This window comes from Nematocida displodere, assembly GCF_001642395.1.
Source record: "Nematocida displodere strain JUm2807 chromosome Unknown 4, whole genome shotgun sequence".
NCBI classification, from domain to species: Eukaryota; Fungi; Microsporidia; genus Nematocida; species Nematocida displodere.
In genome coordinates this window covers 22,746-41,833 of record NW_027138157.1, presented here as the reverse complement: position 1 = coordinate 41,833, position 19,088 = coordinate 22,746, and the positions used below count along the sequence as shown (strand labels likewise).

The window sequence follows — 19,088 nt, the reverse complement described above, 5'->3', positions numbered from 1 at the left end:
AAGGAGTAGAAATGACTGTTGATAGGAAAATGCTAATCACAGGGTTCGTTCTGGGCACTGAAATAAAAGAGGAAAAACCTACCTCTGTTGTTATCTCCTACGCTAACGGGGAATCAGCTGTTCTAACTACACTAACCCCTGGTATACTGGAAAACATCACCGTTAATCTGTTTGTTTCGGCTGGTGAGTGCTTTAAGCTTACCAGTACCACTGAAAACACCATCTTTGCCAACTGCACCGAGGGAGACCTTGAGGATGAGTTTGAAATGTTCGACGGCCCCATGTCTCTTAACCTTGTGCGCATCAAGAGCGAGGAAAAGGTCCTGCTTACTGGAAACATTATTTACAGCGTAGTTTCACTCGTTCCCGAAACAACCAAAGAAAGGGTCAGTCTCTGTGCATTGATTAACGGAAACGAAGTTACCATTGCCAACCTTATCCCTGGGAAGATAGAGTCGGTGGAAATATCGCTTGAAACCTTTGACAGCTCAGAAATTGAGCTGTTCCTTGTTGGCAAGGGAGAAGTCGACCTGGTTGGACACCTGGAGGTAGATGAAGAAGAAGTTCCCATTTGCGACCAGTGCGAGGAAGAGATAGACCACTGTGAGTGCTCCTACCAAGAACACTCCGAGAACTGCTCCGAGAGTGCCGAGAACTCCGAGAGTGGGAGTGGGAGTGGGAGTGGCATTGATGACAACGAGTGTCTCACAGAAGAACACGTAAGGGAACTAGTCAACTACAAGGAAAACGAAAAAGCAGAGACCGATTCAAAGATAGCAACCCGAAAAACCCTCACTAAAGAAGAAGAAAAGAAAGAAAAGCACCTGAAAGACAGAAAAGACGTAAAAATCGTTGAGATCTTTAAAAACAAGAATACCAAGGTAGCTTCAAAGTCTGACAGTATCAGAATAAGGTACCATTTGGCTATCAATGGAAAAACCGTTGACAAAAGCAAACACTCAGGTACAACCTTTGTCCTGGGAAGGGGCCAGATGATTAAAGGCCTGGAAATCGGCATAGAAGGAATGACGGTAGGCAGTAAAAGAAAGATCATTGTTCCCCCACGCCTAGGCTACGGAAACGCTCGGGTTGGAAGTATTCCCCCCAGCTCCACCCTCGTTTTCACCGTTGAGCTCTGCTCCATCGAGAAATAAACCTTTCAGGTCCAGCCCACCCATGGTCCCTACCTATGTCCCTACCTATGGTCCACCCATGCCCCACCCATGCCCCGCCCATGCCCCACCCGACCCAGAGCCCTGATTCGTGCCCTATCAAGAGACCTGATTGGCCAGATCTCTTCAGTGATTGGTGTTGGCACCGTATCTAGGTATATATATGCATATAGATAGGTCCCCGACATGGTCTGTACAACAAGCATCATCTACCATAAGAAAGTCTACACCCCCGGAGAAATAGTCACTGGATGGGTTGCTCTGCAAACGACCACAGCCATCCTGGTTGAAGAGATAGTCCTCATTCTAGATAAAAAGTCAGGCATTCAAATAGAAGAACCTGGCGAAAGTAACATTTCCAATGAAAAGTCAACAAGGCACCTGGGAAGGTTTCTTATCTACACCGATAGAACGAGGCAAGTACTTCCAGGGATCCACAAGTTCCCGTTCAGCTTTCGCCTGGTTGGTGGCGAGGGAGCAACTGTCAGTTACACCAAAAGCACCGAGGAAAGAAAGATTTCAATGTTTAACCGTTACATCACCAGATGCGAGGTAAGGATTTACGGCATATTTAAGCCCGTTTCAAAAACGTACAAAGAAATCAGCCTTACCGAAAAAAGCACTGAAGCACCGGCACGAACAACCCACAAAGAGAGTCGCTCGGCATGCTTCTGCCTCTTCCCCCTGGAAGACGTGTTTCTTGACCTTGACTCTGTGCTCTACGCCGGGAACAAGCACCTGTTTGAGCTTTACACCACCGAGGGAGCAACCTTCACCCGTTTGGAGGCGTCGATTGAGATGGTGATAGCTATCGATGGAGACAGTCTTCTTACCACAGCAGTTACCTTTCCATGCAAGGTAGAAAAGCGCGGAGAGTCTTTCTTCTTTGAGCTGGAAGGAACACTTCCATCAGACACATCAGCTAACGATTTTTTCTCAATATCCTATAATTTAACTATCTCAGCAATTTCCTCTTCTGGAAAAGTTGTGATCACCAGAAGAGTTTCAGTGCGAAGTAAAAAAATGTTTGGAGACTACACCCTCCCCGATGTCCTTGAAAGCGCCACCTGTGCCTCCCTAACGCCTGCCTTTAGCTGCAAATAAATTTCTTGAAATTCTTTTGTTTATGCACGAGGAAAGCAGGCCATACTTTGGGACAGAGACTGAACCGGAGAGACACACGTGCCCCCCGCCGCTGAATAAGGAAATGATCCTTAGGGCGCTAAAAAGAGACCAGGACAAGGTTTTAAACCCAAGAACAGAGCCTTTCACCAGCGTAAACAATGCCTACGACTCTCTTTTGCCGTATCACATATTTTTAACGCCCACATACGACGACCTGATCTACCAGAGCGTGAAAAGAACCACCGACTATAAAGACATGACCGACTCCCTCAACACGCTTGTGGACATACTCCTTTCGCCTGAAGACTCCTCCAGTGAGCTCTACGTGATGGAGGAAAGGCTGCGGGTGGAGGAGGAGAGGTACTACCTGAACAAAACAGCTGCCTACCGAAATACCAAGATAAAAGATGTAGAAGAAAGACTAATCCATAGATAAGAGCGTTTAGTGGGGTTGCAGCAATCTGTTGACTGTGTCTGCCAAGTTAGTTAGCGTCTCCTGTGCAAGCGTTTTCTCCTTGGTTTGGTGGAGGATCTGGGTGGCCAGTGAGTGGACTTGTCGCTCAAGCGCAATTGCTTCAGATACTTCTGAGTCTGAAACTTCTTTTTTCTCCACCAAAGCAACAACTAGCTCCAAATACTTAGATAGCTCCGGGGAGACGTCCTCTCCCGCCTGGAAGAGAGCTAATAGGGACTTTTCCCTCGTTTTGAGCTCGTCCATGAAATAAATAAATAAAGGCTCTTTATTCAAAGGTCTACTGCTCAAGGGGAAGAATCGGGGTGGCTTGGCTCAGGAACACACACCCCCAGGCAATAAAGCCACAGATAGCCGTGAGGTAGACCGTTACCATTGTCACTTGTCTATCACCCTCTGTTTTAAACCTTAGATGACCTAGAACATGCGTCCAGACCATGTATGCGAGGATGAGGATGATAGTTAGAACCAGGAGGAGGTAGATAAAGGGATGGGTGCTCTCCTGTAGCTTGTTCATTGCAATTAAAATTAATTTTGCTTAAAAGCAGCACTTGCAGTCCAAAGGACAGGCCGCAGAGTCTCCCCCGCGGCCAATCTTCAGCTCTTCTTCGGTGTAGATGCGGTATCCATCCTCTGTGTACTCCTCCGTCACTTTTATGTTGTCTCCTCTGATGTTGTACCCCTTTTCTTTCTTTTTCAGAGGCTTGGGAGGCACTTCCACGGCCTGGCTCCTCTTGAAGAGCCTGTCTATTTCATCCATAAAAGTTTGCTTCTTCGGGGTTTCGGGTTTTTCGGCTTCTTCGGGTTTTTCGGGGTTTTCGGGGTTTTCGGCTTCTTCGGGTTTTTCGGGTGTACGTTGCTGTGTGGTACTGTGGAATGAACCCTGACCCTGTCTTACCACTGAACCTTAAACCGCACTACCACAACCTCGACCCCAGCACTGAACCTTAAACCGCACCACCACAACCTCGACCCCAGCCCAACCCTAACACTGAACCTTAAACCGCACTACCCAACCCCACCCAACCCAACCTACGTACCACGCTAAGTCATTGGTCCAAAAAGAATCTTGGCAGTAGTTCGATGCGGTCCAAAGAGAAACCAGGATCAGATCAAAGAGTGTCTAGAACCGATCTGAACCACAAAGATCATTTTGGAAACTATATAAGAGGCCGTCTGTGCTGAAGCATGTCGGAATCAAATGGAGGTGGAAAAAAGAAAACATACTGCATTGTTGGCACAGTAGCCATACTCATTCTTCTTGGAGTGGGCGCAGGCGGGGCTTATCTGTACAAAAGCAAAGGTGGTAGTCCAGGTTCCTCTGGATCTGGGCCCTCACCAAATGAATAGGTATCTTTAAGGCCCCCAAACGAGCACCCACCCAGGCAATAGAAAAGCATGACCGTTAGTGATTGGCCTCTTTTTGAGCCTGGGCCAACCAATCAAATAAACACAAGTAAACAAACAAACGGTTTTTATTGGCACCTCCAGGTAGTCCTGGTGCCTATTGGACATAAACCCTCTCTTGTTAGTGGCTGAATCCCTGTACCGGCTATAAATAGCATCTCTGAAACCTGCAGTAATGGAAGGAAAGACAAAGAAGATTATTTGTGGGGTTATAGCTATTGTTATAGGCGTGGTTATTACTGGATTGTCTGGTAAGGCACTGTACGGAAGATACACTGGTGGCGGTGGTGCAGCACCTCCTGCCAAATAGTGCGCCAGTGCAGTGATGTAGCAGCGCGCCAGTGCAGCGGTGTAGTAGAGAGGTAGGCCATACTTGGAACTCCCATGGCTCTAGCCTAACCGCTTGCGGATTAATAAACTAGGTACTTGTTCTAGATCTGCCATCGAGTGTTGGTCAGGTTGGGTTGGGTTGGGGTAGTGCAGTTTAAGGTTCAGTGCTGGGTCTGGCCCAACCCGACCCGACCCTGGCACGGGCTACTTTACATGTGCCAGGCCTTTTGCCTGGGCTACTGATTGGGTTATGCTTCCGTACCTGGCCTCCCGCGGCACAAAGCCTTTTATATTGCTGGTAATCGCTGACCTGACACTTCCCCGCGGCAGACTAACGGAAACGTGGCCCATTTGGCCCTGTTTGCCCTTCCTGACTAAAAACTGGACCTGGAGCGCTGCCTCGGTGCAGCAGACCTCGTAGGGCACCGAGACCCCAACAAGCTCGATTTCTTTCTCAATCGAGGCCATCTCCAAGATGTAACGGACAATCGCTGGAATGGTTGCGGTTAGCTCCCCAAGGACCCCGGGAATTGAGCTAACTGAGGACGCCACAAACTTTCTGATGACGTTGGGTGTCGTACTTTCAGCATAGACGTCGACAATGTGCACGCCGTCGTATATCCCCGTAACCACCAGCTCTCCCACGCTAAACACCAGCTTACAGTGGGACGCCTCAACGATGCGAATCCCAAAAACAACCTCCATTCTCTGAACGGCCTCTTTTGCCCGCTCAAGATCTTCTTTCTGGACCTCGGTTGACGTAAGTCTCTCCTCAATCGCCTCAATCTCCTTTTCCGTCTCTGACAGCTCACTGGCAACGGCTGACGCCTCCCTGGCAGCTTCCTGGGCCTCTTTCTCCGCGCCGAGTCTCTGGTGGTGCAGCTGCCTGCGCCTTTCCTTGTTGGCCTCGGTGCTTTCAATGAACTGCGCCAGCTCGGCCTCGGTCATGGCGCCGATCTTAGCGAGCGAGTCTCTGACCGCTTTTTCTTTGGCCTCCAGGCCTCCAAGGCTCATCTGGGCGATCTCCTGGTTGACCGCCTCAATCGCCTGCCTGGTTTCATCGACGGTGGCCGCGAGGCGCTGGCTGCTCGCCTGAGCCGCGGCAAAAAAGACCTCCTCCCTCTGCAGCCTCAGCCCGTGCCAGAACCCCTTGGCCTCCCGCCGCGCATCGGACTTAAGCTGTCTTAGCCTGGAGGAAAGGGTCCCGGGACTGGTGCTGGTGAGCTGGGCACAGTCGATCTCTCGCTCAAGGTGCTCAATCGACTCTTTTATCTTCTCGATCTCCCCCGATACGCCCGACGAAAACGCGTTTTGCATATCAATCCTTTTTTGCAGGTACTCTCGATAATAACTGACTTTTTCAGGTTCTACACGGTTTCTTATCTTAGAAAGCGTTTCTCGCCGGTTAGTTAGGCTAAGGTTGTCTAAAAACCTGATGCCTGTCTCCGCCAAGATGTCCCGTATCTTCCTGGCCTCCTTTCTCTTGGTGCTCTCATACTTGCTCAGCACCTCTTCAACGTTAACCGTGTCATAGACCAAGGTGTTGCTCTCCCCAGCACAGATTATCTCTGAAAGCATGTCGCTGACAATGTCGTCCCTCTCCTCGCCCAGGGAGTACTCGTGCATCGTCTGCTCCATTGATTTTTCCGCTTCGGCGGGGCAGAGACTCATTCGCTTGCTCTCCGTGGAGTCTGAGTCCTCCATAATGAAGTTCTCCTCCCGGTCCTCGCACACGGGAAGACTCTCGTGCTCCTGGATCGACTCCTCCCCCGCAGCCTCTTCCAGCGTCATTTCAGCCGAATGCCTTCCTCCCAGGTCCATGCTCATGTTCATTGAGCTGCTCTCCGTGGGTGGCAGGGGGTGGTAGATGGTTGGTGGCTCGGGCGCAAAACTTACCCGCCTAATTGAAGGTCTTCTCTCCCCAGCGTCCTCTGCTGGCGTAGCCGCTCTGAAGTACTGGTCGATGTTTCGCTGCTGCTCCATAAAAATTGAAAACAAAGCTCTAAATATTTATTCCATTTACACGCCCAGTAAGTCGTCCAACCACGATTTAATGGGCTTGACTGGTGGTACCTCTCCCCTTGCAGCTACTTCCTCAAGAACAGCTGCAATCCGGCTCTTTTTTGTACGCGGTGAGAACTCAAGGGTTTCAGGGTTCCTGTTCTCTTTGTCCCAAACGTTTCTGAATTCTTCAGAAAGTGATCGCCTTGGTCCGCGCATGGTCATCAAATAAGCTTCTCTTAAATGCAGCAAAAGGCGGGGAAATATCCCGCTCGAATTAATTTTATTTTATGAACGGGAGCTTTGAGGACGAGCTAGAGTTTTTCTCGTTTCTTCCGTCAGAGTTTCACTTGGAGGTGTACACAATGATCACCCGGGAGATGGAAGCGTCTCTTGGCGAAGAAAAGCCAAATACTCGCGAAAAAATTGATCTAATTGAAGCAGCTATTGAAAGAAACATGCTTATTTTTGAGCGGTTCATTCTTAGGAACATTCTGACCTTCCCCGAGAGCTACGTCTACGAGAGGAGGCTAACTGCTGAGACGCTCCCCCCTGCTTCTGAGATGAAGAGCGCCCTTCTTTCTCTTTCCCTGCACAAAGAAACCCTTTTCTGTGCCCAGGACTCGCTTGCCCACAAAAGAAGCCTGCGAGAAAAGCTGGAGCAGAGGCTCACAGAGCTTTCAGGCATTTCAGACCTCCAGGGCATTGTTGACGGCCTAAAGCAGCTAAACCTCCTCGTTAGAAGCACCCGGGAGGTGAAAAAGAAGTGCATCACCCGAACCATCCCCGCCAAACCAGTAAAAAGAGAGCTTGAGGAGGAAATAAGGCGTAGAGAGTGCTCAGAGCTTGAGAGAAGGTTTCCAATCGACATCCTCTCCCATCTAGAAGCCCTGGTCACCAGCAAGTAGTGGTCTGGGCCTGGGCCGGTCTGGCAGCAGCACAGGGCCCAGCAGCAAGGACCCGCGATAGCAGCAAGGACCCGCGCAGTACCCTGACCTTGCCACAGCACCCACCGCACAGTAACAACCTACCGCAACCGTAACAATCCACACCCTGGCTCACTGAAAAGCTTTATTAAAGTAATTATTCTTCATCGCTTTCTTCAGAGGAAAGGTCGTTTTCGTTCTCTTCCTGGCTCTTGAGCTCTCCGTAGATAAAGTTGCTCTGCATGAAAGCGCTTGTCTTAATACCCCTCTCCTTGGTGAGAGTAATCAGACTTTCTCCATTGCTGCCAATGACCATAATGTTGTCTGCCCTGGTAAGGAAGTTTCTTCCGTTAAGATCTTCTAGAGCGACCATGAAGATTCCTCCTGCATGGTTGTTGAACTCCCGAATGATTCCTGAGCATCCAATGTTCTTTCCCCTGAACGCAAATCCAGTCTGTCCAACGGCGAACTTGTAGACCTCAGTCATTTCCTGCTTCTCAAGGTCAAACTTAACCGTGTCCCCGATTTTTATCTCTGGGTCGGCGTACTTGATGGTTCTTCCGTCGTTGGTGTGGATGGTAAGGATACCTTTGTTTTCCATCCTCTTGGCAACAACTTTGCACAGCTTAAACTTGGCTTCCTCCTGAGTGATTTTCTGGAGGCAGAACTTTTTGCTGACGTTGTAAAGAATGCGGTAGTGCTCGTGAATCTTGGGAATACTGACAACGTCCATAAACCCTGCAGGGTAGTTCTTGTCAGTTCTTACTTTTCCATCGACTACAATCGCTCGGTTTTTGATGATGTACTCCACCTCTTTAGTGTTCTGGGCAAAGCTTAGCTTCCTTCTAACGATGAGACAGAGAGGAAGAGACTCTGTGAGCTTGTGTGGTCCACACCTTGGTCTTGGTGCAAACGTTCCTCCTAACTTGTCCAGCATCCATGACTTTGGGGCGTTTAGTCTTTTCAAATGCTTTCTTGGCCCTCTTACCATTTGTCAAGGGCAAAAAAATAAAACTAAATTAGAGCGTCACGGCACGAGCAGCTAGAGGAGGAGCTCACTTAGAGGCACACCCAGCCCTTCAGCGGGGTAGTGCTTGGACTTGAAGAAGCCGTACTTAATCTCGTTCTCAACCACGTACCCATCCTTGGTTAGAGCAACCTTCTCACTCACGCTTGGAAGCAGGCCAAGCACTTCCTCGGAAATATTGGCTAGAGGCGCTCTTAGCAGAGAGAGCGGGAAGTAGGTGTCTCCCTCGTGCTCGTTGGTTATAGCAGTAAGATAGACGGTACAAGCAACGGTTTTTAAGACTTCGTTGTAAAGCGTCTCCCCCCCAAAGATAACTGGCTGGAGGGCGTGCTCGGAGCAGTAGCTGAACGCTTCAGCAAGCGAGGAGAGGAAGTGGGCACTCCCACTGCTGGTCTGGATGGAGGGCGCTGCTTTTGACGAGAGAACGAGGCTGGTGCGCCTGGGAAGGACCCTTCCAATCGACTCGAAGGTCTTTCGCCCCATAATGAGCGCTGAAGGCTTTCTGGTTGTCAGGTAGTTCATGAAGCCAAAATCTGCTGAGAGCTTGGGCCAGGGGAGGGTGTTGTTTCTGCCAATGACTCCGTTCGGGAGGGAGACAGCTGCGAGTAAAATGGGCACCATAAAAAAAAGACAACTCCTCGTTTTAAATAGCCACTTGCTCCGATTGGTTGATCTCTTTATTTACAAACACTGAGAATGTCTGGGATGAACAGGGCACATGTCGAGATATATAAGCTGTTTAAAAGGAAGTATGTCGTTGAACATGACGCCGAAGCCTCTGGGGTCTCTTTTGTGGTGACCATCAACGGCCCAGAGGGCACTCCCTTCTCGCTGGGACGGTTCAAAGTCCGGATTCACTTGCCCGATGAGTTTCCGTTCAAGTCGCCATCGATCGGGTTCGTTACCAAAATCTTCCATCCAAATATTGATGAAGCAAGTGGCTCCGTCTGTCTTGACGTTCTCAACCAGGTGTGGTCGCCTCTTTACGACGTTCTTAATATTATTGAGACCTTTCTCCCGCAGCTGCTTTTGTACCCGAACGGAGAGGACCCTTTAAATGCTGAGGCTGGGAAGCTTTATCTGAGTAGCAAGGCGGCTTACGAGGAGAAGGCTCGCGAGTACGTCCAGAGATATGCCATACCAAAAGAGCCTGAGGTAGACACGGATCTATATGAGGAAATTATCTAATGAAAAAGATGAATAAAGAGGAGATGGAAAAAGCAGCAGGCGTTTTTGAAGCCGTTTCTTCTGTGGTTGAGGAAACGTTTCCATTCGGTCGCTTGCTTTCAATTGAGACGTCCACGCACACCGTTTCCTTTGGGCCCACAGGAGCTTGTGAGGTTAGTGTTCGAAGGGTCGTGTGATGCCACACGACCTGACACAGCACAACACACAACGTCACACGACCCGTCACAACACAGAACCAATCATTTTGGAGATAAGATAGGAGGAAAGGGATGTGCTGATAAGAACGTCTTCTATGGAGAGCTTCTTTTGGTGGATGAGCATTCTTTGTGCCTCTTCCAGGGTGCTCCCCTGAAGCATTGGGGCAAGACCTTTCAGAAGTGCCTGTTCTTTCGGGGTCTGGGTTTGGGTTTGGGTTTGGGTTGATGGGAGGGTGGAGGTACTGTCTACGTCCATAAAAGACACACCAAGGCGTTCAATGCCTGGAACACAGAGGAGGGGTCGGGATCTGCTTCCGTGCTTGTAAATGGCGAAGATATGGAGGCCGTGGGGGTCGCAGTCAAAGAGGCCAAGAATGGGGAGCGTTTTAAAGAGCATTAGGAACCTGAGGGTGTTGGTGCAGGGGTAGCCTTTGCCAGTGACAAGAAGAATCCTAGCGCCTATGGCTCGCTCAATCCGCGGAAGGTCGTGGACTGCTCTGGAGAAGATAGCTTCTTTCTCCACGACTAAAATAACGGATGCTTTGGTTAGTGGCTCGGTGTCTTTGGCTATCTGCGGGATAAGAGAGACACCTGAGAGGGTTAGGGTAGGGGTAGGGGCTTGGTTTGGGCTTGGGCTTGGGCTTGGGGCTTGGTTTAGGATGACCTCGCCACAAACAAGGCCTTTGAGTGACGGAACGATCTTTAGAGAGGGAAGGTCGGTTTGTAGCCGGTGGGTGATTCGTGTAAGGGTGTTTCTGAGTCTCTGGGATGTTCCAAAGACAGCTTTGGTCATGTAGAAGAGCTCTCTGGTGGTAATGGCCGTTGGTTCTCTGAGAATAACCCAATACACAGAAAGAATCTGAATTGAGAGGTTTATCTTGATCTTTGCCGTTAGTATGTCCTTAACCAGTAAGACTATGTCGTTGTAGATGATCTCTGCAAAGGAGTTCTTTCCGTAAATGGAAATAAATACCGATTTGTGTTTGATTGTTTTTGCCAGCTCTTTCTTCATCCACGCCTGCATGCTTATAACTAGTCCACTGCCTACGTGCTATTCTGCTTTAAAGCTAGCCTAAATTGATTGCCACCTGATTTGCTAGACTAAGCCTTGTTCTGCCTGGGTTCTTCGGGTTCTTCGGGTTCTTCGGGTTCTTTCGGGGTGTCTGGGTCCAGGACAAACACTAAACTTTACGTTTATAATTTATTGTAAGGGTGTGTTCGGGTGTGGCGGTGCATTGCTGTGGCGGCACCGCGCCCGCTATTGATCAAATAGGCTTCAATGTATATAAAAAGAAGGCAGAAAATGAAAACGGCATCTGCTTGGACCGTTACGAACTAACCGACCCAGACAGAACCCCGAAAGAGCACAGGCTTATTTATTCTGTATCTGACCCAAGGCCTAGCTCAGCCTTAAGTGTGTCTATTAGCTGAACAAGGGCAGTGTCCTGGGTGTTTTTCGGGTCGTAGCAGTCTATTTTAATGAACTGGTCCTTCTGAATCGACTTAATTTCTTCGTCGTCTATCAGCCTGAGCGTTTCAAGTGGTACCTTTAGCATCGTAGAAAGAACAGATAGGTCCTTGTACTTCTTGTAGGGGTGGCCAGGGATGGGGGTGGCGTGTGTGCCAAACAGTGCTAGCTTGTGCTGGTTCATACCGAGGGAGGAAACAATGCTAAGCAGCTGTGCGCCGTTGTGCTCCATAGCGGTGGTCCAGAAGACGTATGGGATGGCATAGGTGTGGAGAAAGCGTGCCAGTTCTTTCAGGTGTGGGCGGACGTAGATGAGGTCGTCACAGCCACGAAGTCTTTCGTCAGCATCTCTTACCTGCAGGTACTCTCTTTTGTTTTCTTTCACGCGGGTGACTAGTGTACCGTTTAAGTCAAAGACAAACACTCGCTCTTGAATCATTAAGTTAAAAATTTTGCTCTTTTTATTCTTGGCTCATGGACTACTTATCATGGCTGCAAAAAACACCTAAAGTCAATGAAATGGTTGGGATAGAAGAGTACATCCAGAAGGAGAAGGAAGAGTCGTTCCGTGTGATGAAAAAGCGGCTAAAAAAAGGAAAACAGACAGAAAAACAAAAATCAGAAGATATCCTAGGAGAGGCAAACAAGCTCTACGTTCAGGGGAAGCTTGAGGAGTCGGTTGGAAGAATAAAAGAAGCTCTTTCCTTCTGCTCGATGTCTGACAGTGCATACTACCTCCTGGGCATGATTTACGAGGAGCTCAAAGAGCCAGAAAAGTCATTCAACGCCTTCCTCATTGCCGCAAGCATAAAAAGAACGGACGCCGTTCTCTGGGAGCGCCTCTACGCCACCAAGAAGGAGGAGGGGGACGTAGAATACCAGCTGTACATTCTGAAGAGGCTGAAAAAAATCAAGCCGGGAGCGGCGCTGCTTGAAGAAATGCTTGGGATATACAAGTGCCTGAACAACCAGGAGAAGATCTTTGAAGTGCGTGCAGAAATGATTGGGCATACGGGCTTTCAGGTTGAGCTAATTGAAGAGCTGATTGTAACAATCAGCAAACTGAAAAACAAAGCAAAAATTTTACAAATTCTCAATAGGGAAATTAACCGGGACAAAAACCTGCAAACGCTTTCAGACGAGTTCTTGATAGGATACATCGACGTTCTGTTCATTGAGAAACAGTACCACGCGCTGGGAGGGCTCAATGACTCTCTCCAGTTTTTAGGGCGGCGGGCAGACTCGACCCGGTCAGACATTATTCTAGGCTTTTCAGGGCTGCTCCTGGAGATAGCAAAAAAGTGCACCGTTTGCCAAAGCACCCAGCCTTTCTGCTGCTGCAAGAACAACATCATTATTGATGACTTTGGGCACATGCTACTGCAAAATGAAAAGGACTCGGTTATTATTAACAGCTGCCCAGACATTGCCTTGGTCTCCGACCCTCTGCACCTCGTTCTCACCAGCCTGTACATTGACCTGCTCATGAAAATGAAAAAGACCACTCTTTCCCTCAACTTGCTTATCAAAATAGACAAGCACCTTGCACAAACCTTTCCTCTTTCTCCCATCCGCTCCCAGGACCAGGACCTCGACGCCCAGGACACCGAAAACCAAAATACCGTTAAAATACACGCGGTCATCATTAAAGAGTGTTTGGGGATCAAGAAAAAGATTGGGCTGCTCTATGAGAAGCTCAAAGACTACGACAAAAGCATTATCGCCTTCAAAGACATCCTAAGACTCTCCTTCCTCACAGAGATAAACCCGTCACTCTTTGAAGAGATTAAAATGAAGATATCGCAGATTTACGAAAAATCAGGAAACATCGACCTGGCTCTGGAGTACGCCCTACAAATACAAGTTCCAAAAGAGGAAAAGTGCGACCAAATCATCAGAGGAACCTTGCACTTCTACAAAGCCTCTGAATGCACCAAAAACAGGTCTCTTCTCTACAAGGCAGAACATATTTTTAACTCAAAAATGATTGCAACTACTGATTCGGAAAGAAAAAACTTTCTAAACACGACCCAGGAGCTTATCCTTGCGCTGCTAAAAAACAAGTTTATCTTTACCAAGAAGAAGAAGAAAAGAAGGGACGGCACCAACCACCCTGCTGGAAGCCACCTTTTCTCAACCAAGGACCTTGAAAACGACTTTGAGCTTCTCGCAGAGATAGAAGGCCTTGGAGCAGACGTTGCCCAGGCAGCCAACCAGCCACCCCCCGAAGCCGCACCCGAGCTAACCGAAACCACGCTCCCACAGGCCGCACACCCCGAAGCCACACCCTCACAAACACTTCCACGAACAGCCTCGCTCTACTACGACGCTCTGGCTTCTTTGCTGGGGGGTCTAGGCCTGGATGAGTGGTTTGGCCTGCTGAAAAAGTACGTTGTTTCTCTGCACCGCGATAACCACCACAGTGCTCTGCTTCTCCTCAAAAAGATCCTTTCCTCCTCCATTCTAAAGACACACCTTGATGGGTACTCCTCTCTTCTCTGGCTTCTGATAAAGATCTCAATTGAGTCAAAAGATCTTAGCTCGCTAAATTTTGGAATCACCCAAATGACCGTTTTTTATGCGAATAGAATGGCTAGTTCACACACGCTGTACTATTTGGGGTACTACCTCGTCAGTAAGATTCCAATGTTCTTCACCAACCGAGAGTTCTTCATGTTCCAGAAAAACCTGCAACGCACGCTCAAACGAAAGATGCAGAATAAGTCCGTTAAAAAAGACCACATCTTAATTCTTCTCTCTTTTTCATACATGCCCAGCTTTATCTACACCGAAACAGCAAGAAACCTTGAAGAAATGATTGAAGCATCAAACCTGCCCAAAACAGACACCTCTCTTTTAGGCATTGTCCGGGCTGTCTCTATCTCCTCCCTCTTCCTTATCCACGCATCAAGCAGAAAAGTCCTTGACCGAAACAACTACATCAGAAAAAGCATTTCAATTCTCACCAGCCACATTGAAAGCTTACAAAAAGACGTTCCTGTACGGGTTCCACCCGTTCCAGTGCCCGGGGAAGACATTACCTACCACATCGAGAGCCCGGCCACAGAGCACCATCTATACACTGAAGACTCTCCAAGTGAAAAGCTTTCAGTGCTCCTTTACAACCTGGGCCGGGCCTACCACCAGTACAAGCTCTACGGCCTAGCTGAGAGGTGCTACATTGAGGCCATGACTTACTCCTGTAACATAGACATCCACCAATTTGCCCAAATCAACCTCTCAGTCCTAAAAAAGAAGATAAGAACAGAGCCTAGGCCGACCAGACCCTAACCCAACCACAGCACCCATCTATTTATTCGTTAGCTTTTCCGTACTTCTCACGCTTTTCTTTTTTGTTTCTTCTCTGGGTCAAGCGAGCCTTTCTGTCCTCAGCAAGCTTTTCAGCAGCAACAGCGTCCTTTGCCTTCATTCTGTTTCGGTACTCTTTCCGCTTTTCAAGAAGCTCACTTTTCTTCAAACGTGTTTCTTCGTGTCTGGTTTTCTTAACGAGCTCTTTCTTTTTTCTTTCTTCAACCGATTCTTCCGTTTTGGTTCTTTCAGTTGATCTGCGCCATGCACACGCTCTTTGCTTACTCATAAAGTTTTTAAGAATTTATTTTTTTAACCCCTTGTTACACGTGTTACTCGCCGGTCATTCCCTTGGGTGTTAATTGTAACGGACAGTTAAGGTATGTTCCACACGATGGAGCCTACCACATTTTAAGCTAAGCCCTTCAGCTGTGTCGTGTGTTGTGCCACGGTGCTAGGCCCTGCACAGTTAGGCCCTGACACCGACCCTGGCACGTACCCCACCAAATAACCATTTAGATTTAATTTTTAGCAATGGAAGAGTTAGAGAGGCAGCTAAACGAGTATCTCAGGGTCTTAGATGAAAAAATAGAACGCTTGAGTGTTTTAGATAGCATCATGTGCCGGGTAGTTGAAATAAGCCAGTTTACCATCAAAGCATCCGAGCTAACCAACTTAGAAGAGTACTACCTGGAGCAGCTGAGAAAGTGGATGTGTTCAACCGAGAGGAATCTCAAAGAGCTGGAAACCAAAGAGGTGTACAACAAGGAGAGGGAGAAGAAGTACCTCTCCTCTCTTAAAAGGATCAAAGAGCTTGAGAAAGAGAATGAAAATGTTAAAAACAAGTATGAGTACTTAAAAAACAAGGGGTAGGGTGCATGGTTGTGGGCCATGTTACGGTGCACGTTACGGTGCACCTATATCTCTATTGTTTGTCTTTATTTCTGCATTAGATTACTTACTAGGGTATGCAAATCTACATCTCTAATGTCTTTAGTATCGATATACTCTTTGTGGTCAAGGTCATACTTCCTGAATATGTCTTCAATCGAGGCTTGGATGTCTTCTTTGTCGTAAAGGCCCCCGTAGATGTCGTTAGCTATCTCTTCAAGATCAGATTTCCTTATTTGGCCAGTTGGTGAGATAACACGCGTCAGGAGCTCTAAAAAGTTGGTATTCTTAGAAGGGCCTGTGTAGAGGTCTGACTCTGCGGCTGTGTACTCGCTTGAGCTGCACTCGCTTTCTTTAGGTAGTGGGATGGTTTTGCTGTATTTAAGAGAAGCTCGGGATTGGGCAGGTGCAATCTCAGGGGTCTTAATAAACATCTCTAAAACCCTTAAAAAGCCTTTAAAGTCTAATGAACCGTCCTTGGAGCATATTGCTCGAATAACTCTTTCACCTAGAGGGTTGATGCTTATTTCTGGAATGCACAGGAGTGTGTCTATGTAGATTCTTCCGATCTCATCCTTGTCCAGGAACTTGAACCTTTTGTACAGATTCTTTATTTCGCTTGCATTGAACTGGCACCCTTTCTTATGGATATCTTTGATGTCTTCGGGCGTTAGCCCACTGAACATTGCGCCCATATTTAAATGTTTAAAATTTAATTATCACTAATGCTATTAAAGCTTACTGGAGGAGAGGACGTGTACGAATACAGCGAATCTGTTCTGCCAAACGGAATAAGGCTACTGGTCAGTAGGAAGGATGGCGGGGATAAAGCAGCTGTCTCCCTGTCCGTTAAAGTTGGCGGATTTTCCGACCCTGCTGAATTTTCAGGGATGGCCCACTTCCTTGAGCACATGCTGTTTATGGGAACAACCACCCACCCAGACGAGAACTACTACATGGAGTACATTAGCAAGCACAATGGGATGTCTAATGCAATGACGTGTGACGAAGCTACTTGCTACTACTACGACATTGACTCTGCACACCTGGAAGAGTCAATCGATGTTTTTAGCGGTTTTTTCAAGTGTCCGTTACTTCTGGAAAATTCTTTAAACAGGGAGGTTAATGCAGTTGCCAGCGAGCACAGTGGGAATATTCTTTCAGAGGCATGGAGGACAAACCACCTGATCACTCTTCTTTCCAAGGAAGAGACTCCAATGAGCAAATTTCAAACAGGAAACCTTGACACTCTAAAGCACGCCCAAAGAAAGGACCTGGAGGCGTTTTGGAAGCGTTTTTACACTCCGGAGAGGATGTGCCTGGTCATTCACGGAAAAGAGCCCCTGGCTGAGCTTGAGGAGTACGCCCTGAAGTATTTTGGCGGAGTGGTTACCCACCCACCCGAAAACCTCGAAAACCTCGAAAACCCCGAAAACCCCGAAACCTATCTACCACCCATACTGTGCACAGAAACAGACACGCAGGCCAAAACACCCTTTGACTACTACACCTTCAGGGACGAGGTGGCTGGAAAGCTCATCAGGTACCGGCCAGCCATTACCCTGGACAACGACCATTGCAACTTATCGGTAATTATTGCCTTGCCTGAATCTAGAAGTAACTACAAGAACAAAACAGTTGAGTACATAGCTGAACTGCTTGAGGGGCAGGGATCATGCAGCTTTGCCAGCGTTCTGCTTCTTTCAGGCATTTCCTCAGAGGTCTCTGTTTCGCACTACAGCACCAGCATCAACACGATCATTGAAATAAGCATATCTCTCACCGACGTAGATGAGTCGCAGATAGGAACAGTTTCAGGTCTTCTGCTGAACTACATTGAACTAGCCCGGTGCAATAGCACCGAAGCCATCTACAACACCTTTAAAACGATCTATGAGCTCAAGTTCAAAAACATTGAGTCACAAGACCCCATTGACCACGTTGAGACCCTCTCACTCGCCATGCTGATCTACGCCACCCCCGAGGCCGGGAGGCACGCCTACATCTGGGACGGCTACGACCACGAAGAGTTTATCAGGTACATCGACATTGTGCTGGACAGGTCTAAGTGGATAACTCTTTACAGAACGCCAAAAATAACGGGCACATGCATTCAGGTGGATAAGTACTATGGCATCAACTACACCATTGAGGAGTTTCCAGCTGCCAAACTAACGCCCAAGCACCAGGAGCTCAAAAACATGCTTGCCTGGTCATTCTTTGTGCCGCAGAGCCGGAGCATTGGCGAGGAAAGAGAGTCGATTGGCCCCCTCCCAATTGGAACGATAGTTACCGACATTCCCATCCACCCACAGAAAGAGGCGGAGGAAGATGAAAGCTTTGCCCTGTTTGAAGAGCCTGGGTGCTCAGGGTACCTAGTTCAGAACAAGCGATTCAACCTAACAGAGGCCCAGGTGCTTGTCTACCTGGAAACCGCTGACTTTGTCAAAGATCCGAAAACCTACGCCGGTTTTTCAGGGTACCTGAAAGGATTTAAACGGTTTTTTGATCTCAAGTACAAAATTGAAATGGAAGTGTCCACCGCCAGCGTTTATTATTACGAGGGAGAGAACCTAGTCGCTTTCCACTTCATTGGACCACCCCTGCTGATTGAAGACCTAGTCTCAAAGTTTCTCCTTGAGTACACCTCCAAAAACAGCTATCTTTTCACCCTGGTCAAAGAAACAGCTATCTCGCACTTCCAGAATCAAATAAGAAAGGCGCCCTACCAGGGGGTCAGCGACGGAATAGACCAGGCCTTTGGGTACAGGTGCTTTGACTACGTCCAGTGCGCCCAGGCAGCAGGCAACCTCGTCTTTGAGGACGCCTTTACCGTTACGAGCGCGTCCATTAAGCTTCTTTTCACCGGAAACCTTACCGAACCTGAAACGAAAAGAATTACCAAAACAGTCACTTCTTTTATCACCCCGAACACCAAGACCTTTGCCCTGACCAGAGCCCTGGATACGGTCAAGCTGAGAACAGAAAACACCCAGAACCGCGCAGTTGGCATAGTCCACCAAATCACAGGCTTTAAACAGCTCCGGAACCACGCAATTGCCGTTCTTCTCAAACAAATCAGGGCAGAGTCGTTCTTTGACGAGGTAAGAACCAAAGAAAACTTTGGCTACGTAGTTAACCTGAGAAAAGCCTCAGTTTCAAAAGAGGCGCTGCTTGTCTTCACCGTCCAAAGCTCCAAGCCCTTTGACACCATTAAAGACCGAATCCTAGCATTCATTGAAGAAACAGCAGCAGTTCTAACGGACATGGCAGAAGAGGAGTACCAAATCTACAAAACAAGCGCCATTGCCTCGGTTAAGGAGTCGGTCAACACCCTCACAAACTACACCATCGAGGTAGCCGATGTCTGGGCTGACTTTGGCTTCAATTTAAACCACAAAGCAGCTCTTTCCTCAGAGATAGCATCAATTGAAAAAACAGAGCTAATCCGCTACACCAAGAACCTATCTGACCTAATTACCATCGACATTTCCCACAACAACCTCTGCTCCTTCACCACCCCCCAGCACTAGCCCAGTGCCCAGTGCCCCAATGTCCAGTGCCCCATGCCCCGA

At 48.2% G+C, this 19,088-nt stretch overlaps 19 protein-coding genes across 19 annotated transcripts; 8 read left to right on the top strand and 11 right to left on the bottom strand.

The window, feature by feature from the left end:
• Positions 1-11: 11 nt before the first annotated feature.
• Positions 12-1,154, top strand: NEDG_01287 (uncharacterized protein; the record flags this gene model as incomplete). Its single annotated transcript, XM_067688705.1, has 1 exon — positions 12-1,154. One exon carries the CDS (start codon positions 12-14, stop codon positions 1,152-1,154), a length of 1,143 nt encoding a protein of 380 aa, XP_067543893.1.
• A 204-nt stretch (positions 1,155-1,358) lies between these two features.
• On the top strand, positions 1,359-2,276 carry NEDG_01286 (uncharacterized protein; the record flags this gene model as incomplete). Its single annotated transcript, XM_067688704.1, has 1 exon — positions 1,359-2,276. One exon carries the CDS (start codon positions 1,359-1,361, stop codon positions 2,274-2,276), a length of 918 nt encoding a protein of 305 aa, XP_067543892.1.
• Positions 2,277-2,298: 22 nt separating this feature from the next.
• On the top strand, positions 2,299-2,733 carry NEDG_01285 (uncharacterized protein; the record flags this gene model as incomplete). Its single annotated transcript, XM_067688703.1, has 1 exon — positions 2,299-2,733. One exon carries the CDS (start codon positions 2,299-2,301, stop codon positions 2,731-2,733), a length of 435 nt encoding a protein of 144 aa, XP_067543891.1.
• A 6-nt stretch (positions 2,734-2,739) lies between these two features.
• NEDG_01284 (uncharacterized protein) lies at positions 2,740-3,015 on the bottom strand (the record flags this gene model as incomplete). Its single annotated transcript, XM_067688702.1, has 1 exon — positions 2,740-3,015. The coding sequence occupies one exon, from the start codon at positions 3,013-3,015 to the stop codon at positions 2,740-2,742; it is 276 nt and encodes a 91-aa protein (XP_067543890.1).
• A 34-nt stretch (positions 3,016-3,049) lies between these two features.
• On the bottom strand, positions 3,050-3,286 carry NEDG_01283 (uncharacterized protein; the record flags this gene model as incomplete). Its single annotated transcript, XM_067688701.1, has 1 exon — positions 3,050-3,286. The coding sequence occupies one exon, from the start codon at positions 3,284-3,286 to the stop codon at positions 3,050-3,052; it is 237 nt and encodes a 78-aa protein (XP_067543889.1).
• A 21-nt stretch (positions 3,287-3,307) lies between these two features.
• NEDG_01282 (uncharacterized protein) lies at positions 3,308-3,529 on the bottom strand (the record flags this gene model as incomplete). The annotated part of the gene is made up of 1 exon (XM_067688700.1): positions 3,308-3,529. The coding sequence occupies one exon, from the start codon at positions 3,527-3,529 to the stop codon at positions 3,308-3,310; it is 222 nt and encodes a 73-aa protein (XP_067543888.1).
• A 1,181-nt stretch (positions 3,530-4,710) lies between these two features.
• NEDG_01281 (uncharacterized protein) lies at positions 4,711-6,489 on the bottom strand (the record flags this gene model as incomplete). The annotated part of the gene is made up of 1 exon (XM_067688699.1): positions 4,711-6,489. The coding sequence occupies one exon, from the start codon at positions 6,487-6,489 to the stop codon at positions 4,711-4,713; it is 1,779 nt and encodes a 592-aa protein (XP_067543887.1).
• A 36-nt stretch (positions 6,490-6,525) lies between these two features.
• Positions 6,526-6,726, bottom strand: NEDG_01280 (uncharacterized protein; the record flags this gene model as incomplete). Its single annotated transcript, XM_067688698.1, has 1 exon — positions 6,526-6,726. The coding sequence occupies one exon, from the start codon at positions 6,724-6,726 to the stop codon at positions 6,526-6,528; it is 201 nt and encodes a 66-aa protein (XP_067543886.1).
• A 71-nt stretch (positions 6,727-6,797) lies between these two features.
• Positions 6,798-7,415, top strand: NEDG_01279 (uncharacterized protein; the record flags this gene model as incomplete). The annotated part of the gene is made up of 1 exon (XM_067688697.1): positions 6,798-7,415. One exon carries the CDS (start codon positions 6,798-6,800, stop codon positions 7,413-7,415), a length of 618 nt encoding a protein of 205 aa, XP_067543885.1.
• A 175-nt stretch (positions 7,416-7,590) lies between these two features.
• NEDG_01278 (40S ribosomal eS4 domain-containing protein) lies at positions 7,591-8,424 on the bottom strand (the record flags this gene model as incomplete). Its single annotated transcript, XM_067688696.1, has 1 exon — positions 7,591-8,424. One exon carries the CDS (start codon positions 8,422-8,424, stop codon positions 7,591-7,593), a length of 834 nt encoding a protein of 277 aa, XP_067543884.1.
• Positions 8,425-8,475: 51 nt separating this feature from the next.
• On the bottom strand, positions 8,476-9,081 carry NEDG_01277 (dihydrofolate reductase; the record flags this gene model as incomplete). The annotated part of the gene is made up of 1 exon (XM_067688695.1): positions 8,476-9,081. The coding sequence occupies one exon, from the start codon at positions 9,079-9,081 to the stop codon at positions 8,476-8,478; it is 606 nt and encodes a 201-aa protein (XP_067543883.1).
• A 75-nt stretch (positions 9,082-9,156) lies between these two features.
• NEDG_01276 (ubiquitin-conjugating enzyme E2 H) lies at positions 9,157-9,648 on the top strand (the record flags this gene model as incomplete). Its single annotated transcript, XM_067688694.1, has 1 exon — positions 9,157-9,648. One exon carries the CDS (start codon positions 9,157-9,159, stop codon positions 9,646-9,648), a length of 492 nt encoding a protein of 163 aa, XP_067543882.1.
• Positions 9,649-9,870: 222 nt separating this feature from the next.
• NEDG_01275 (meiotic recombination protein SPO11) lies at positions 9,871-10,857 on the bottom strand (the record flags this gene model as incomplete). Its single annotated transcript, XM_067688693.1, has 1 exon — positions 9,871-10,857. The coding sequence occupies one exon, from the start codon at positions 10,855-10,857 to the stop codon at positions 9,871-9,873; it is 987 nt and encodes a 328-aa protein (XP_067543881.1).
• Positions 10,858-11,221: 364 nt separating this feature from the next.
• NEDG_01274 (uncharacterized protein) lies at positions 11,222-11,752 on the bottom strand (the record flags this gene model as incomplete). The annotated part of the gene is made up of 1 exon (XM_067688692.1): positions 11,222-11,752. One exon carries the CDS (start codon positions 11,750-11,752, stop codon positions 11,222-11,224), a length of 531 nt encoding a protein of 176 aa, XP_067543880.1.
• A 35-nt stretch (positions 11,753-11,787) lies between these two features.
• NEDG_01273 (uncharacterized protein) lies at positions 11,788-14,604 on the top strand (the record flags this gene model as incomplete). The annotated part of the gene is made up of 1 exon (XM_067688691.1): positions 11,788-14,604. The coding sequence occupies one exon, from the start codon at positions 11,788-11,790 to the stop codon at positions 14,602-14,604; it is 2,817 nt and encodes a 938-aa protein (XP_067543879.1).
• A 22-nt stretch (positions 14,605-14,626) lies between these two features.
• On the bottom strand, positions 14,627-14,911 carry NEDG_01272 (uncharacterized protein; the record flags this gene model as incomplete). Its single annotated transcript, XM_067688690.1, has 1 exon — positions 14,627-14,911. One exon carries the CDS (start codon positions 14,909-14,911, stop codon positions 14,627-14,629), a length of 285 nt encoding a protein of 94 aa, XP_067543878.1.
• Positions 14,912-15,156: 245 nt separating this feature from the next.
• NEDG_01271 (uncharacterized protein) lies at positions 15,157-15,495 on the top strand (the record flags this gene model as incomplete). The annotated part of the gene is made up of 1 exon (XM_067688689.1): positions 15,157-15,495. The coding sequence occupies one exon, from the start codon at positions 15,157-15,159 to the stop codon at positions 15,493-15,495; it is 339 nt and encodes a 112-aa protein (XP_067543877.1).
• A 65-nt stretch (positions 15,496-15,560) lies between these two features.
• Positions 15,561-16,208, bottom strand: NEDG_01270 (uncharacterized protein; the record flags this gene model as incomplete). Its single annotated transcript, XM_067688688.1, has 1 exon — positions 15,561-16,208. The coding sequence occupies one exon, from the start codon at positions 16,206-16,208 to the stop codon at positions 15,561-15,563; it is 648 nt and encodes a 215-aa protein (XP_067543876.1).
• A 30-nt stretch (positions 16,209-16,238) lies between these two features.
• Positions 16,239-19,046, top strand: NEDG_01269 (insulysin; the record flags this gene model as incomplete). Its single annotated transcript, XM_067688687.1, has 1 exon — positions 16,239-19,046. The coding sequence occupies one exon, from the start codon at positions 16,239-16,241 to the stop codon at positions 19,044-19,046; it is 2,808 nt and encodes a 935-aa protein (XP_067543875.1).
• Positions 19,047-19,088: the final 42 nt, after the last annotated feature.